Source organism: Coregonus lavaretus, assembly GCF_964263955.1.
Source record: "Coregonus lavaretus genome assembly, contig: HAP1_SCAFFOLD_833, whole genome shotgun sequence".
NCBI classification, from domain to species: domain Eukaryota; kingdom Metazoa; phylum Chordata; class Actinopteri; order Salmoniformes; family Salmonidae; genus Coregonus; species Coregonus lavaretus.
The window spans coordinates 115,001-134,646 of record NW_028158266.1 but is presented as its reverse complement, the minus strand read 5'-3'; the positions used below and the strand labels follow the sequence as shown (position 1 = coordinate 134,646).

The 19,646-nt window shown below is 44.6% G+C and overlaps 2 protein-coding genes across 2 annotated transcripts in view; one reads left to right on the top strand and one right to left on the bottom strand.

The window, feature by feature from the left end:
- LOC311124236 (translation machinery-associated protein 16-like) overlaps window positions 1-12,521 on the bottom strand; it is a 36,642-nt gene extending 24,121 nt beyond the window's left edge. Inside the window, exons 1-3 of the mRNA XM_084198414.1 lie at window positions 11,523-12,521; window positions 5,329-5,438; window positions 4,180-4,217 (exon numbers count right to left, since the gene is read on the bottom strand). Coding sequence (XP_084054540.1) covers window positions 4,180-4,217; window positions 5,329-5,438; window positions 11,523-11,525 — 151 coding nt within the window. The 5' untranslated portion in view covers window positions 11,526-12,521. The remainder of the gene's footprint in view (window positions 1-4,179; window positions 4,218-5,328; window positions 5,439-11,522) is intronic.
- Window positions 12,522-14,790: 2,269 nt separating this feature from the next.
- The window catches only part of LOC311124235 (uncharacterized protein), a 17,252-nt gene continuing 12,396 nt past the window's right edge, over window positions 14,791-19,646 (top strand). The window contains exons 1-3 of the mRNA XM_084198413.1: window positions 14,791-15,236; window positions 15,471-15,755; window positions 15,857-15,950. Of these exons, the coding sequence (XP_084054539.1) occupies window positions 14,937-15,236; window positions 15,471-15,755; window positions 15,857-15,950 (679 nt within the window). The 5' untranslated portion in view covers window positions 14,791-14,936. The remainder of the gene's footprint in view (window positions 15,237-15,470; window positions 15,756-15,856; window positions 15,951-19,646) is intronic.

Genomic DNA, 19,646 nt, shown 5'->3' with positions numbered 1-19,646 from the left:
TATAGTAACACAGTAGTATAGTAACACAGTAGTACAGTAGTATAGTAACACAGTAGTACAGTAGTATAGTAACACAGTAGTATAGTAACACAGTAGTATAGTAACACAGTAGTACAGTAGTATAGTAACACAATAGTATAGTAGTATAGTAACACAGTAGTACAGTAGTATAGTAACACAATAGTATAGTAGTATAGTAACACAGTAGTACAGTAGTATAGTAACACAGTAGTATAGTAACACAGTAGTACAGTAGTATAGTAACATAGTAGTATAGTAACACAGTAGTATAGTAACACAGTAGTATAGTAACACAGTAGTATAGTAAGACAGTAGTATAGTAACACAGTAGTATAGTAGTATGGTAACACAGTAGTATAGTAACACAGTAGTATAGTAGTATAGTAACACAGTAGTATAGTAACACAGTAGTACAGTAGTATAGTAACACAGCAGTATAGTAACACAGTAGTATAGTAACACAGTAGTATAGTACAGTAGTATAGTAACACAGTAGTATAGTAGTATAGTAACACAGTAACACAGTAGTATAGTAACGCAGTAGGATAGTAGTATAGTAACACAGTAGTACAGTAGTATAGTAACACATTAGTATAGTAACGCAGTAGTACAGTAGTATAGTAACACAGTAGTACAGTAGTATAGTAACACAGTAGTATAGTAACACAGTAGTATAGTAGTATAGCTACACAGTAGTATAGTAGTATAGTAACACAGTAGTACAGTAACACAGTAGTATAGTAGTATAGTAACACAGTAGTATAGTAACACAGTAGTATAGTAACACAGTAGTATAGTAGTATAGTAACACAGTAGTATAGTAACACAGTAGTACAGTAGTATAGTAACACAGTAGTATTGTAACGCAGTAGTACAGTAGTATAGTAACACGGTAGTATAGTAGTATAGTAACACAGTAGTATAGTAACGCAGTAGTACAGTAGTATAGTAACACATTAGTACAGTAGTATAGTAACACAGTAGTATAGTAACACAGTAGTATAGTAACACAGTAGTATAGTAGTATAGTAACACAGTAGTACAGTAACACATTAGTATAGTAGTATAGTAACACAGTAGTATAGTAACACAGTAGTATAGTAGTATAGTAACACAGTAGTATAGTAGTATAGTAACACAGTAGTACAGTAACACATTAGTATAGTAGTATAGTAACACAGTAGTATAGTAGTATAGTAACACAGTAGTACAGTAACACATTAGTATAGTAGTATAGTAACACAGTAGTATAGTAACACAGTAGTGTAGTATAGTAACACAGTAGTACAGTAACACATTAGTATAGTAGTACAGTAACACAGTAGTATAGTAACACAGTAGTATAGTAGTATAGTAACACAGTAGTACAGTAACACATTAGTATAGTAGTATAGTAACACAGTAGTATAGTAACACAGTAGTACAGTAGTATAGTAACACAGTAGTACAGTAGTATAGTAACACAGTAGTATAGTAACACAGTAGTATAGTAGTATAGTAACACAGTAGTATAGTAACACAGTAGTACATTAGTATAGTAGTATAGTAACACAGTAGTATAGTAACACAGTAGTATAGTAACACAGTAGTACAGTAGTACAGTAGTATAGTAACACAGTAGTATAGTAACACAGTAGTACAGCAGTATAGTAACACAGTAGTATAGTAACACAGTAGTACAGTAGTATAGTAACACAGTAGTATAGTAACACAGTAGTACAGTAGTATAGTAACACAGTAGTATAGTAACACAGTAGTACAGTAGTATAGTAACACAGTAGTATAGTAACACAGTAGTACAGTAGTATAGTAACACAGTAGTACAGTAGTATAGTAACACAGTAGTACAGTAGTATAGTAGTATAGTAACACAGTAGTATAGTAACACAGTAGTATAGTAGTATAGTAACACAGTAGTACAGTAACACATTAGTATAGTAGTATAGTAACACAGTAGTATAGTAGTATAGTAACACAGTAGTACAGTAACACATTAGTATAGTAGTATAGTAACACAGTAGTATAGTAACACAGTAGTATAGTAGTATAGTAACACAGTAGTACAGTAACACATTAGTATAGTAGTACAGTAACACAGTAGTATAGTAACACAGTAGTATAGTAGTATAGTAACACAGTAGTACAGTAACACATTAGTATAGTAGTATAGTAACACAGTAGTATAGTAACACAGTAGTATAGTAACACAGTAGTATAGTACAGTAGTATAGTAACACAGTAGTATAGTAGTATAGTAACACAGTAACACAGTAGTATAGTAACGCAGTAGTACATTAGTATAGTAACACAGTAGTATAGTAACACAGTAGTACAGTAGTATAGTAGTATAGTAACACAGCAGTATAGTAACACAGTAGTATAGTAGTATAGTAACACAGTAGTACAGTAACACATTAGTATAGTAGTATAGTAACACAGTAGTATAGTAGTATAGTAACACAGTAGTACAGTAACACATTAGTATAGTAGTATAGTAACACAGTAGTATAGTAGTATAGTAACACAGTAGTACAGTAACACATTAGTATAGTAGTACAGTAACACAGTAGTATAGTAACACAGTAGTATAGTAGTATAGTAACACAGTAGTACAGTAACACATTAGTATAGTAGTATAGTAACACAGTAGTATAGTAACACAGTAGTATAGTAACACAGTAGTATAGTACAGTAGTATAGTAACACAGTAGTATAGTAGTATAGTAACACAGTAACACAGTAGTATAGTAACGCAGTAGTATAGTACCACAGTAGCACAGTAGTATAGTAACACAGTAGTACATTAGTATAGTAACACAGTAGTATAGTAGTATAGTAACACAGTAGTACAGTAGTATAGTAACACATTAGTATAGTAACGCAGTAGTACAGTAGTATAGTAACACAGTAGTACAGTAGTATAGTAACACAGTAGTATAGTAACACAGTAGTATAGTAACACAGTAGTACAGTAGTATAGTTACACAGTAGTATAGTAGTATAGTAACACAGTAGTATAGTAACACAGTAGTATAGTAACACAGTAGTACAGTAACACATTAGTATAGTAGTATAGTAACACAGTAGTATAGTAGTATAGTAACACAGTAGTACAGTAACACATTAGTATAGTAGTATAGTAACACAGTAGTATAGTAACACAGTAGTATAGTAGTATAGTAACACAGTAGTACAGTAACACATTAGTATAGTAGTACAGTAACACAGTAGTATAGTAACACAGTAGTATAGTAGTATAGTAACACAGTAGTACAGTAACACATTAGTATAGTAGTATAGTAACACAGTAGTATAGTAACACAGTAGTATAGTAACACAGTAGTACAGTAGTATAGTAACACAGTAGTATAGTAGTATAGTAACACAGTAACACAGTAGTATAGTAACGCAGTAGTACAGTAACACAGTAGTATAGTAGTATAGTAACACAGTAACACAGTAGTATAGTAACACAGTAGTACAGTAACACATTAGTATAGTAGTATAGTAACACAGTAGTATAGTAACACAGTAGTACAGTAGTATAGTAACACAGTAGTATAGTAACACAGTAGTACATTAGTATAGTAGTATAGTAACACAGTAGTATAGTAACACAGTAGTATAGTAACACAGTAGTATAGTAACACAGTAGTACAGTAGTACAGTAGTACAGTAGTATAGTAACACAGTAGTATAGTAACACAGTAGTACAGCAGTATAGTAACACAGTAGTATAGTAACACAGTAGTATAGTAACACAGTAGTACAGTAGTATAGTAACACAGTAGTACAGTAGTATAGTAACACAGTAGTATAGTAGTATAGTAACACAGTAGTACAGTAGTATAGTAACACAGTAGTACAGTAGTATAGTAACACAGTAGTACAGTAGTATAGTAACACAGTAGTATAGTAACACAGTAGTACAGTAGTATAGTAACACAGTAGTATAGTAACACAGTAGTATAGTAACACAGTAGTACAGTAGTATAGTAACACAGTAGTACAGTAGTATAGTAACACAGTAGTATAGTAACACAGTAGTACAGTAGTATAGTAACACAGTAGTATAGTAGTATAGTAGTATAGTAACACAGTAGTATAGTATCACAGTAGTATAGTAACAGTAGTATAGTAACAGACTGTCAGACTCACCGATGCTGTTGAGACGAGTGGCCTTCTCACTCTTCTGTCTGGAGGCAGAGATACAGACTTAACTTTATAAATATATAGCAATATACAGGATTCCCTCTTTCCCAGACATACTGTACCAGTCAAAAGTTTGGACACACTTACTCATTCCAGGGTTCTTTATTTTTACTATTTTCTACATTGTAGAATAATAGTGAAAACATCAAAACTATGAAATAACACATATGGAATCATGTAGTAACCAAAAAAAGTGTTTAACAAATCAACATATATTTTATATTCTTCAAAGTAGCCACCCTTTGACTTGATGACAGCTTTGCACACTCTTGGCATTCTCTCAACCAGATTCATCATCATCAACTGTTCAGAGTAGACTGTGTGAATCGGGCCTTCATGGTTGAATTGCTGCAAAGAAACCACTACTAAAGGACACCAATAAGAAGAAGAGACTTGCTTGGGCCAAGAAACACGAGCAATGGATATTAGACCGGTGGAAAGGAGGTGCGATGGTGCTTTGCTGGTGACACTGTCAGTGATTTATTTAGAATTCAAGGCACACTTAACCAGCATGGCTACCACAGCATTCTGCAGCGATATGCCATCCCATCTGGTTTGCGCTTAGTGGGACTATCATTTGTTTTTCAACAGGACAATGACCCCAAACACACCTCCAGGCTGTGTAAGGGCTATTTGACCAAGAAGGAGAGTGATGGAGTGCTGCATCAGATGACCTGGCCTCCAGAATCCCCCGACCTCAACCCAATTGAGATGGTTTGGGATGAGTTGGACCGCAGAGTGAAGGAAAAGCAGCCAACAAGTGCTCAGCATATGTGGGAACTCCTTCAAGACTGTTGGAAAAGCATTCCTCATGAAGCTGGTTGAGAGAATGCCAAGAGCGTGCAAAGCTGTCATCAAGGCAAAGGGTGGCTACTTTGAAGGATCTCAAATATAAAATATATGTTGATTTGTTTAACAGTAGTCCTACATGATTCCATATGTGTTATTTCATAGTTTTGATGTCTTCACTATTATTCTACAAGGTGGAAAATAGTAAAAATAAAGAAAAACCCTAGAATGCCTGTCCAAACTTTTGATTGGTATTTTATGTCCTGGCTGGCCAGGTAAGCAGACTTCCTCTCCCTCCCTCCTTACCTCTCCTTCTTCCCGAGGCGTATCTCCTGGCTGGCCAGGTAAGCAGCTTTCCTGCTATAGGGATGACACACCTTCTCCTTCTGAGTTGGTTTACCTTTCCCCGCCTTCGGCTACACACACACACACACACACACACACACACACACACACACACACACACACACACACACACACACACACACACACACACAGACCGATACAGACACACAACAGTTAGAACACTGTCGTACATTATTCTAAACTAAAATATGAAAGCAACATGTAAAGTGTTGGTCCCATGTTTCATTAACTGAAATAAAAGATCCCAGAAATGTTCCATACGCAAAGAAAGCTTATTTCTTTCAAATTTTGTGCACAAATTTGTTTACATCCCAGTTAGTGAGCATTTCTCCGGGTGTGGCATATCAAGAAGCTGATTAAACAGCATGATCATTACACCCGTGCACCTTGTGCTGGGGAGTATAAAAGGCCACAAAAATGTGAAGTTTTGTCCCACAAATACAATGCCACAGATGTCTCAAGTTTCGAGGGAGCGTGCAATTGGCATGCTGACTGCAGGAATGTCCACCAGAGCTGTTGCCTAAGAATTGAATGTTCATTTATCTACCATAAGCCGCCTCCAACGTCATTTTAGAGAATTTGGCAGTTTGGCCTCATAACCGCAGACCACGTGTCACCACACCAGCCCAGGACCTCCACATCCGGCTTCTTCACCTGCGGGATCGTCTGAGACCAGCCACACAGACAGCTGAAGAAACTGAGGAGTATTTCTGTCTGTAATAAAGCCCTTTTGTGGGGGAAAACTCATTCTGGGTGGACCTATGCCCTCCCAGGCCCACCCATCGCTGTGCCCCTGCCTAGTCAAATCAAGTTAAAATGTGTTTGTCACATGCGCTGAATACAACAGGTGTAGACCTTATAGTGAAATACTTACTTACAAGCCCTTAACCAACAATGCAGTTTTAAGAAAAATAATAGTTAAGAAAATGTTTACTAAATAAACTAAAGTTAAAAAACAATAACGAGGCTATCTGCGGGCGTAGAGGTTAGTCGAGGTAATATGTACATGTTGGTAGGGGTTAAGTGACTGCATAGATAATAAACAGAGTAGCAGCAGCGTAAAAAAAGGGGGAGTTCAACGCAAGTAGTCCGGGTAGCCATTGTTACGGAGTCTAGTTGATAGGTAATCGACTAGTTGGACTGTTCCCCAGACTCCACGCGTAGGGATTTGTACAAGGCTTAACAAGGCTATTGAACTGAACATTGGTGTCTGTCTTTATTCCTTAATCCAACTTATCATACAGAAACTTGGTATCAGAAGTGGCTCGGAAAACACACGTTTGTTATTGTTGTAGCTAAGTACAGTATAGGCGCAGTTACGTTCCATATGCGAACACAAGCCGTTTCCTACTCACAACACTGATCAACTCGTGTTAGCTGGCTAGCTAGCATCACTACCTACCTCCATGACTGAAGACAAAGAAATCTCCTATTCCATTGCTATGGCAGCGAACATTCCGCCACCAAATCACATGGTTCTCACAGGGGACTGGAATACTAATTGGGACAACTTCAGGGATGAATTCGAGGACTATGCGCTGGCGACCGGTCTACATGAGAAACCCAACGAGGTACAAGCGGCAACTCTGAGGAGTTTAATGGGCAGCGAATGCAGGCATATCTACCGGCACAATCTCACCCTCACGGCACGACAACAGTGTGATGCAAAGGCTATATTGGATGCATTGGAGAATTACTTCAAACCCGCCAGAAACGTAATTTACGAGCGGTTCGTTTTCGGAAGCTGCAAACAGGAAGAGGGTGAGTCAGTACACAACTTTGTAACCCGTTTGAGAGAGAAATCCGCCACTTGTGAATACGGGGGATTGAAAGATGAACTGATTCGTGACAAAATAGTACTGGGAATTGCAAATGAGAATACGCGCCGGCGTCTACTGAGAGAGAGAGGCTTAACATTAGTAACTGCCATCGAAATGTGCCGCACTGCTGAAGTCACTGACATGAGAATGAGAGCAATGGAAACGGAAACCCCACGCTCCGACGTTGATACTGTTCACGCTGTTGCTAGGCAGACATTCAGACAAAACCAATCGAGGCAGAGTAATTCACCACGAACGGTGAACACAGAGAGCCCCGTAGCATGTAAATACTGTGGGAATACACACACACGTGGCAAAGAGCACTGCCCGGCCTATGGAAAACCATGCAGAGCTTGTGGAACTAATAATCACTTTGCAAAAGTGTGTCTCAAAAGCAAAAGAAGGGTGAGTGAGGGCAAGATTCACTGTGTTGATGATGTTACTCAATGTTCAGAGCTGAACAGTGAAAGTGACATTTACATGCATGAATCCATTGGGGCTGTACACTCAAGAGGGAAGAAATGGTTTGTGACACTACGATTACACAACAAGCAACAACAATGTCAACTGGATTCGGGTGCTACATGCAACGTAATGAGCTACAAAGACAAAATCAATCTGGCACCTGACACACATCTATTTCCCAGCGATACTAGACTAAAGCTGTACTCAGGAGAACTAATGAGCTCTATGGGCACCTTTGAGACCGAATGTGTTATTCGGGGACGCAAACACAAGCTGGAGTTCGAGATTGTGAAAACCAGTCAAAATCCTCTCCTCTCAGGCTCTACATGCGAACGCCTGGGACTGATGCAGTTCACTGTACCAAATGACCTGCACATTGTGGATCATGTCCAGCATGGACCCCTGTCCAAAGAACAACTACTCAGCAGATATGACGATGTATTCAACATGCCCGTTGAATCAGTGCCTGGGGAGGTACACTTTGAAGTGGATGAGAGCATTACTCCAGTCCAGTGTGCTCCTCGCAATGTGCCCATTGCAATGAAAGTGGCTGTGAAGGCCCAGCTGGACAAGTATGAGGCCGATGGCCACATGACATCTGTGACTGAACCAACTGACTGGATCAGCAATATGGTCATAGTGAAAAAACCAGAGAAGCTGAGGGTCTGCATCGACCCAAAGCATCTGAACCAAGCACTGAAACGATCCCACTACATCATGCCGACACTAGAGGATGTCCTCTATAAGCTTCCCAAGGCCAGGATTTTCACCTTGGTGGATGCCCGAGATGCATTCCTTCAATGCAAGCTGGACGAAGAAAGCAGCTTCATGACTACCTTCTGGACCCCCTGGGGTCGGAAACGCTGGCTCAAGCTCCCGTTTGGTGTCTCAGTGGCGCCTGAGGTATACCAACGCAAGCAGCACGAGTTACTGGCTGGGCTCAAGGGCATTGAACCCATCGCCGATGATATCCTGATCGTAGGCTGTGGTGAAACAGACGAAGAAGCAGAACGCGACCACGATGTGAAGCTCCTGGCACTGATGGAGCGCTGCCGATCAGTTAAGCTTCGTCTTGGCCTGAAGAAGCTGCAGTTCAAGGTGAAAGACGTCCACTTCCACGGCCACATTCTCTCGGCAAAAGGCCTGAAGCCGGACCCAGACAAGGTCCAAGCGATCCTCGACATGCCAAACCCGTCTGATGCAAAAGGAGTACAGCGTCTCATCGGCTTTGCAAACTATCTTGCAAAGTTCATGCCACACCTATCAGCAGTCTGTGAGCCTCTGCGCCGGTTGCTGGACAAAGACACACCATGGCACTGGCTACCCAAGCACGAGGCCGCAGTGCAGGAGATGAAATCTCTGGCTTCATCCATGCCAGTGTTGCGCTACTACGACGTCACGAAGCCTGTCACAATCCAGAGCGACTCTAGCCAAAGGGGACTTGGATGCTGCCTTATGCAGGAAGGCCAGCCCGTTGCGTTTGCCTCGAGAGCGCTCACCCCCACCGAACAAAACTATGCACAAATTGAGAAAGAGTGCCTCAGCATCGTCTTCTCCTGCCAGCGATTCCATCACTACTTATATGGTCGAGAGCTGGTCACCGCTGAAACTGACCACAAACCACTCATTGCCATATTCAGTAAACCTCTCCTCAACGCGCCCAAGAGGCTTCAAAGTATGCTCCTGACTCTGCAAAACTACAGCCTGAAGGTCATTTACAAGCCAGGACCTGAGATGTACATCAGCGACACACTGAGCAGGGCAACAGCACAATGTACAGGTAGAGGCACTGCCTATCAGCGGCAGGCCATCTGTTCGCTACAGCAGGAACAACAAGATGTTCAACAGATCAATCAGGCAGACTACTTAAACGTGACAGATCACCGCCTAGCCCAGATCAGGCAACATACTGACAAGGACGAACACCTACAGTCACTGAAGTCCATGGCTCTAGCAGGTTGGCCATATCTGAAAGAGGAGACACCTTTCACAGTGAGAGAATACTGGACCTTTCGAGATGAGATCAGTGTGCAAAATGGCGTCTTGTTCAGAGGTCAGAAGGTCATTATTCCCAAATCACTACGTCCAGAGATGCTTACCCGCATACACTCCAGTCACGTCGGAGGTGACGCATGCTACCGTCAGGCTCGTGAAACATTATACTGGCCAAACATGCAAGCAGAAATTAAAGACTTTGTCAGCAACTGTACCACATGCAACGAGTACGCTCATGAACAGCAAAAGGAAACCATGATGTCACACGAACTGCCCACAAGGGCCTGGCAAATCATCAGCATGGACTTATTCAGCCACAGACAAAAGGACTATCTTCTCCTCGTTGATCATTACTCTGACTTTTGGGAAATTGAACTGCTCCCTGACTTGTCCGCAGAGACGGTCATAAAGCGCTGCAAGGCGCAGTTTGCAAGGCAAGGTCAGCCTGACAAGGTAATCACGGACAATGGCCCACAATTCACTGCACAGTTCAAGCGTTTCGCCTCAGAATGGGAGTTTGACCACGTGACCTCCTCTCCAAGACACCCAAAAGCAAATGGCAAGGCAGAATCAGCTGTCAAGATTGCAAAAAACCTGTTAAGCAGGGCCTTGCGCGACAGCAACGACCCATGGAAAGCGATCTTACAGTGGAGGAACACACCCACCGAAAACATGGACAGCAGCCCAGCACAACGCCTTCTGTCCAGACGTCTGAAGACTACTATCCCCGTAGCTAACAAGCTACTTGAGCCCTGCGTCATGGTTGGCGTCACGGACAAACTGCGTCACAGAAAGCAGCTCGCTAAGTGCTTCTACGACCGGACTGCTCGAGACCTACCAGAGCTGGAGGTGGGTGAAACTATAAGGATGAAACCGCTGCCGGGAGACCACACAGGACTTTGGAGGCTGGGCACATGCCTACAGAGAGTTGCACCACGTTCTTACCTGGTGGATGTTGGTGGCTCCCTCTATCGTCGCAATCGGGTGGATCTGCGCGTAGCAGAGCAGACAAACCAGAACATGCCATACACTCACTTAGATGAGCTGGATCACAGTCCAGGCCTAAGGGTAAGGGGTGCAGAATTGAGACATGAGCCAACTGAAGGTGAAGCTTCTACCCCACCAAACTCTCCAGCTCGTGGCCCTAATCCTACCCCTGTCAGAGCCAATACTTACTCACGGGTGGGTCGGCTGTGCAAGCCACCGGACAGGCTTACTCTGTAAGCAAGAGACTTAACTTGTTGTCTGTTAATAAAAAAAAATAAAAAAATAAAAAAAAAAATTAAAAAAGGAAGATGACAGCTGAAGTAAAAAGAAAATGTCATGCTTTTCAATTGTTATGACTTGACTGTTAAGAACGCAATGTTATGCCGTTATGTTTGCACCTTCTATTGAAAAGGATGATGTTACGGAGTCTAGTTGATAGGTAATCGACTAGTTGGACTGTTCCCCAGACTCCACGCGTAGGGATTTGTACAAGGCTTAACAAGGCTATTGAACTGAACATTGGTGTCTGTCTTTATTCCTTAATCCAACTTATCATACAGAAACAGCCATTTGATTAGATGTTCAGCAGTCTTATGGCTTGGGTGTAGAAGCTTTTTGGACCTAGACTTGGCGCTTGTGAAAGTAACGTGAAATCCATAGATTAGTGCCTAATGAATTTATTTCAATTGACTGATTTCCTTATATGAACTGTAACTCAGTAAAATCGTTGAAATTGTTGCGTTTATATTTTTGTTCAGTATACATACATTCACTAGGTTCTAAGAGCGCTATAACGTTATATAAATCTAGCTATAGCTAAATATATTCATGCAAATATAGATACATGTTAAATAAGTGTAATTTTACCATGTTTTAGTTGAATGTGCGAAGTTAGATCATCGGTTGAACACACGCGTTCTGTATTGACAACTCCGGCGGATGCTGCTGGTCCGTCGGACAACACTGTCCGTCATTTCACCGGGCGGCGGAAAGAAAGGTTCCACAACCCGGAAGACAACAAGACCACGTTGTTTCCGAATCAAAACGTGTTGCGAACATAACTTAGCGGTTGCGGAGAGAATAGACAGCAGAGGACTGAGAGTAGCAGAGAGCAGACTGCTGAGAGAACAGCTTTGTAGCCTTAACTACTCAAACGTAAGTCCATCTTCACGTCTGTAATATGATAAGCAATATTGTAGTAATGTCACCTGATATAATACAGAATTGGCGATACAATACCAAAGAGAATTTAAAACGCTGACTAACAGTAACGTTACCTGGTTCTGAGAATGCCTAGCAAGCTAGCAACCAAGCTACATAACTGTTTTAGCTAGTGGACTACCTACGAATTTAACTCCAGTGGTATGAACTCCGATTGTAAAACGTCATTTTTTTTCATAGATATGGCTAGTAGACTAGTTACCTAGCTAGTTCTAACGTTAGCTAATATCTGTAAATAACAAATGGGGCAGGGTAGTTGACCGAGGTAAAATTCGTTTCATATTCGGTGGATATTCTCTCCTCACAGGAGGTTGGTGCCACCTTAATTGGGGAGGACAGGCTCGTGGCTGGAGCGGAATAATATGCCATATTTACACTAGATGATACTAAACAAGGTTGGAATGTTGTTACATAAATTAAAAAGAAGTACAATAATGAATTAGACAAGCAGTAAAACAAATAGTTGGAATCCCACTGTGGATGTATTAGACTGTATAATTGTATTGGAGGCATACATATATGACCTGTACAGCCTTACCTCTAGTGGACACCCATGAAACGGGGTATCAGCCTACTCGGTTACATCCACAGATTATCATTCCAAAGAGTTTACACATATTAGCATCATAGCGTTTACTGCAGGACTTTGAAACCAGTGTGAAATGAGCCACATTAGCCCAGTCAGCCTGTTGTACCTATTGAACATTCATATTGGACGTTTACTATTATCTAGGCCAAATATGGCATTATTTCACTATTTATGTGAAAATGGTGGTCCTCTGTAGCTCAGCTGGTAGAGCACGGCGCTTGTAACGCCAAGGTAGTGGGTTCGATCCCCGGGACCACCCATACACAAAAAAAATGTATGCACGCATGACTGGAAGTCGCTTTGGATAAGAGCGTCTGCTAAATGGCATATTATTATTATTATGTCAGTTTGCATCAGTTTCAATGGGGGACTTTTATTTTGAAGGTGAATGGCAAATTACACTTGTGGCTAATCATTATTGTGGATAGCTTCATAGGTAACAATCCACACCAAAAAAAAGGTGTGGATTTTTCTCCATCCTCCACTGATTCAGAATATACAATTTTCATAGTCATGGCATGCTTGGTTCAATAGCAATTGATGATAGAACCGAATACCCAATATAAAACCCTTTTGACCTTGTTGACTAGCAAGCTACCTTTCAGGCTAGGTGGTCTTTGCTTCGGTTCCTCCAGTTGTATTTGAAACGGCTTTACAAACAGCAGCTAGTTAAATGGTTAATGTAGCCAGCTAGTTCTGTCAGAGCAGGACAGGTTCTTCTTTGGGATTGGGTTGGCATATCGCATACAACTTTTAAGGTGCATATACCGCCACCTACATTTACATTTACGTCATTTAGCAGACGCTCTTATCCAGAGCGACTTACAAATTGGTGCATTCACCTTATAGCCAGTGGGATAACCACTTTATAATATGTTTATTTTTGTTTTTTGGGGGTGGGGTAAGGGGGGGTAGAAGGATTGCTTTATCCTATCCCAGGTGTTCCTTAAATGGAGTGGGAGGCCAGTCACGGCCTCCCTACATTAAATTGTAGGGGTGTAACGATCCATCTACTACATCGATGTATCGATTTATATTCCTATGATCCAACTACATCGATCTGTGCTCGGCGAGTTGGCCTTTTGGACAACATATATAAATCTAACATCGTTTTAAAATGTAATACATCGATTGTATCGATACTAGGAAATAACCCATTGGATTTAAGCACGTCAGACTTTATATGGATGTTTTTTCTTAGCACTTTTAATGATAAAGGCTTTAAACATTACTCGATTCAGTCTGCCTATCCGTGACGTCATCGCCCCGCGCCAGCAGCAGCGCAAAGGCGCCAAGACAACAAAACATAGCATGGCGGACGACAGAGGAGATGCCGACGAGCGAGAAATTATCAAGCCACCATTGCGGTCCTTACAAGAAACAGGAATCTAGGAAACTTCACCTGCACTGTGCAGTATCCAGGTATTTATTTCAGTCACACTGGTTGAATTTTTGGCTAAAAGGTTACTGAATCGATTTCAAGTCACTGAATCCTTTCGGATCGTATCGTTCTAAATGAACCAATATCGTCCTTGAATCGTATCGACAACCACGAATCGTGATACAAATCGAATCGTTGTTAAAACGAATCGTTACACCCCTATTAAATTGCTGTAAACAGCCCTGTTGAACAAAAAGCTGTGGAACTGGTATCCAGGTCCAGATGTCATATTGAGGGGTCTCCACTGGTCTGTGAGGTATCCAGGTCCAGGTGTCATCTTGAGGGGTCTCCACTGGTCTGTGAGGTATCCAGGTCCAGATGTCATCTTGAGGGGTCTCCACTGGTCTGTGAGGTATCCAGGTCCAGGTGTCATCTTGAGGGGTCTCCACTGGTTTGTGAGGTATCCAGGTCCAGGTGTCATCTTGAGGGGTCTCCACTGGTCTGTGAGGTATCCAGGTCCAGGTGTCATCTTGAGGGGTCTCCACTGGTCTGTGAGGTATCCAGGTCCAGGTGTCATCTTGAGGGGTCTCCACTGGTCTGTGAGGTATCCAGGTCCAGGTGTCATCTTGAGGGGTCTCCACTGGTCTGTGAGGTATCCAGGTCCAGATGTCATCTTGAGGGGTCTCCACTGGTCTGTGAGGTATCCAGGTCCAGATGTCATCTTGAGGGGTCTACACTGGTCTGTGAGGTATCCAGGTCCAGGTGTCATCTTGAGGGGTCTCCACTGTGGTCTGTGAGGTATCCAGGTCCAGATGTCATATTGAGGGGTCTCCACTGGTTTGTGAGGTATCCAGGTCCAGGTGTCATCTTGAGGGGTCTACACTGTGGTTTCCGAGGCAACCAGGGGTGTATTCATTAGTACACACTGTAATAAAACGTTTTGCAACAAAACTAGTCCAAAGCGTTTCTTATTGAACAAATTCAGTCCCTCCCGCTTTGTTCCGTTTGGTTCCTAGTGACTGTAACCCAGTTGACTGTAGTTGTGGTGTCTTTGTCCCCAGGTGTGATATAGTCTCTACCCGGTAACGGGATGGAGGCCCAACCAGAGGAGACGGCCGTGGTACCGGAGGTTCTTCAGAGCTCAGCAGAGACACACGGAGAGGAACCGGAACCTAACAACGCTACCAGCACCGAGCACCGGGAGGACAGATGCACAGCTGAGACAGAACCTCAGGGACTGACCTCCGTGACCCCAGATAGCCGCTTACCGGGAGAGTTAACGGGAGGAGCGGAGGAGATGGAGGTTACGGAGAATCTCAACTCTGTCTGGAGCTCCGAGCTGGGAGACGGACACACCCCCCTCCCCCAGGACCCCCCCCAGGACGGGGAGGTCCTCCCCCAGGACCCCCCCCAGGACGGGGAGGACCTCCCCCAGGACCTCCCCCAGGACCCCCCCCAGGACGGGGAGGACCCCCCCCAGGACCTCCCCCAGGACGGGGAGGACCTCCCCCAGGACCTCCCCCAGGACGGGGAGGACCCCCCCCAGGACCTCCCCCAGGATCCCCCCCAGGACGGGGAGGACCTCCCCCAGGACCTCCCCCAGGACGGGGAGGACCTCCCCCAGGACCTCCCCCAGGACCCCCCCCAGGACGGGGAGGACCCCCCCCAGGACCTCCCCCAGGACTATCCCCAGGACCTCCCCCAGGTCCCCCCCCAGGACGGGGTGTGTGCCAGGGACCAGCGGGACGGCAGCAGCACCTCCTCAGACAGTGACTCAGACTCCTCTTCCTCCTGTGTGACGCTGGCTGTTGTGTCAGGTCAGGCAGATGAAGAGGAAGATGATGATGAAGGCTTCAGTCGGGCAAGGAAACCCTGTTCCATCAGAACACTGGGCGAGACCCTGCCTGAGGTATCTGGGATTGGGAATTCAGAACTTCATGTGAATAAAAATAAAATTAGCACCGTATTCACATTGACAAATTTGCTGAACTATTTTGTGTGTGTGTGTAGGAGTTGCCTGCTGTAGAGGAGTTGACGGTGGTTCTACCAGAGGAGGCGGAGATACTGCCCCTAGGATCAGTCACCAGTATCATCCAACAGCTGGGTTAGTCCCTCCACACTACACCTAGGATCAGTCACCGGTATCATCCAACAGCTGGGTTAGTCCCTCCACACTACACCTAGGATCAGTCACCGGTATCATCCAACAGCTGGGTTAGTCCCTCCACACTACACCTAGGATCAGTCACCAGTATCATCCAACAGCTGGGTTAGTCCCTCCACACTACACCTAGGATCAGTCACCAGTATCATCCAACAGCTGGGTTAGTCCCTCCACACTACACCTAGGATCAGTCACCAGTATCATCCCTCCACACTACACCTAGGATCAGTCACCAGTATCATCCAACAGCTGGGTTAGTCCCTCCACACTACACCTAGGATCAGTCACCAGTATCATCCCAACAGCTGGGTTAGTCCCTCCACACTACACCTAGGATCAGTCACCAGTATCATCCAACAGCTGGGTTAGTCCCTCCACACTGCCCCTAGGATCAGTCACCAGTATCATCCCAACAGCTGGGTTAGTCCCTCCACACTACACCTAGGATCAGTCACCAGTATCATCCAACAGCTGGGTTAGTCCCTCCACACTACACCTAGGATCAGTCACCAGTATCATCCCTCCACACTACACCTAGGATCAGTCACCAGTATCATCCAACAGCTGGGTTAGTCCCTCCACACTACACCTAGGATCAGTCACCAGTATCATCCAACAGCTGGGTTAGTCCCTCCACACTACACCTAGGATCAGTCACCAGTATCATCCAACAGCTGGGTTAGTCCCTCCACACTACACCTAGGATCAGTCACCAGTATCATCCCTCCACACTACACCTAGGATCAGTCACCAGTATCATCCAACAGCTGGGTTAGTCCCTCCACACTACACCTAGGATCAGTCACCAGTATCATCCCTCCACACTACACCTAGGATCAGTCACCAGTATCATCCAACAGCTGGGTTAGTCCCTCCACACTACACCTAGGATCAGTCACCAGTATCATCCCTCCACACTACACCTAGGATCAGTCACCAGTATCATCCAACAGCTGGGTTAGTCCCTCCACACTACACCTAGGATCAGTCACCAGTATCATCCCTCCACACTACACCTAGGATCAGTCACCAGTATCATCCAACAGCTGGGTTAGTCCCTCCACACTACACCTAGGATCAGTCACCAGTATCATCCCTCCACACTACACCTAGGATCAGTCACCAGTATCATCCAACAGCTGGGTTAGTCCCTCCACACTACACCTAGGATCAGTCACCGGTATCATCCAACAGCTGGGTTAGTCCCTCCACACTACACCTAGGATCAGTCACCAGTATCATCCAACAGCTGGGTTAGTCCCTCCACACTACACCTAGGATCAGTCACCAGTATCATCCCTCCACACTACACCTAGGATCAGTCACCAGTATCATCCAACAGCTGGGTTAGTCCCTCCACACTACACCTAGGATCAGTCACCGGTATCATCCAACAGCTGGGTTAGTCCCTCCACACTACACCTAGGATCAGTCACCGGTATCATCCAACAGCTGGGTTAGTCCCTCCACACTACACCTAGGATCAGTCACCGGTATCATCCAACAGCTGGGTTAGTCCCTCCACACTACACCTAGGATCAGTCACCAGTATCATCCAACAGCTGGGTTAGTCCCTCCACACTGCCCCTAGGATCAGTCACCAGTATCATCCAACAGCTGGGTTAGTCCCTCCACACTGCACCTAGGATCAGTCACCAGTATCATCCAACAGCTGGGTTAGTCCCTCCACACTACACCTAGGATCAGTCACCAGTATCATCCCTCCACACTACACCTAGGATCAGTCACCAGTATCATCCAACAGCTGGGTTAGTCCCTCCACACTACACCTAGGATCAGTCACCAGTATCATCCCTCCACACTACACCTAGGATCAGTCACCAGTATCATCCAACAGCTGGGTTAGTCCCTCCACACTACACCTAGGATCAGTCACCGGTATCATCCAACAGCTGGGTTAGTCCCTCCACAATACACCTAGGATCAGTCACCAGTATCATCCAACAGCTGGGTTAGTCCCTCCACACTACACCTAGGATCAGTCACCAGTATCATCCAACAGCTGGGTTAGTCCCTCCACACTACACCTAGGATCAGTCACCAGTATCATCCAACAGCTGGGTTAGTCCCTCCACACTACACCTAGGATCAGTCACCAGTATCATCCAACAGCTGGGTTAGTCCCTCCACACTACACCTAGGATCAGTCACCAGTATCATCCAACAGCTGGGTTAGTCCCTCCACACTACACCTCCACATCGGGATTTCAATATTCAACGGAGGGCCGCACATCTTTTTTTGGGGACCGATTTTGTTTGTCAAAATCAATTTGTGGGCCAGAAAAGTGGGAGTTATTTGTTACATATTGCAGCTTTAGTGCAATACTTTTAAATTATATTATGTGAGCTAAATATATATTTATATATAAACATTTTCCTTAAAGTATACTTTTTTTATAATTCTAAATTTACTGTCCCCACTACAACAACAAAGTACTTAAATACATGTGATCTTGTCCTTTAAACATTTAATTGAAACACTAGAATTCCATTCATTCCTATGGATACCTGCTCCTACTGGGGAGGGCCAATATGGATACCTGCTCCTACTGGGGAGGGCCAATATGGATACCTGCTCCTACTGGGGAGGGCCAATATGGATACCTGCTCCTACTGGGGAGGGCCAATATGGATACCTGCTCCTACTGGGGAGGGCCAATATGGATACCTGCTCCTACTGGGGAGGGCCAAGATGGATACCTGCTCCTACTGGGGAGGGCCAAGATGGATACCTGCTCCTACTGGGGAGGGCCAATATGGATACCTGCTCCTACTGGGGAGGGCCAATATGGATACCTGCTCCTACTGGGGAGGGCCAATATGGATACCTGCTCCTACTGGGGAGGGCCAATATGGATACCTGCTCCTACTGGGGAGGGCCAATATGGATACCTGCTCCTACTGGGGAGGGCCAATATGGATACCTGCTCCTACTGGGGAGGGCCAATATGGATACCTGCTCCTACTGGGGAGGGCCGATATGGATACCTGCTCCTACTGGGGAGGGCCGATATGGATACCTGCTCCTACTGGGGAGGGCCGATATGGATACCTGCTCCTAGTGGGGAGGGCCGATATGGATACCTGCTCCTAGTGGGGAGGGCCGATATGGATACCTGCTCCTAGTGGGGAGGGCCGATATGGATACCTGCTCCTAGTGGGGAGGGCCGATATGGATACCTGCTCCTACTGGGGAGGGCCGATATGGATACCTGCTCCTACTGGGGAGGGCCGATATGGATACCTGCTCCTAGTGGGGAGGGCCGATATGGATACCTGCTCCTGCTGGGGAGGGCCGATATGGATACCTGCTCCTACTGGGGAGGGCCGATATGGATACCTGCTCCTACTGGGGAGGGCCGATATGGATACCTGCTCCTACTGGGGAGGGCCGATATGGATACCTGCTCCTACTGGGGAGGGCCGATATGGATACCTGCTCCTACTGGGGAGGGCCGATATGGATACCTGCTCCTACTGGGGAGGGCCAATATGGATACCTGCTCCTACTGGGGAGGGCCAATATGGATACCTGCTCCTACTGGGGAGGGCCAATATGGATACCTGCTCCTACTGGGGAGGGCCGATATGGATACCTGCTCCTACTGGGGAGGG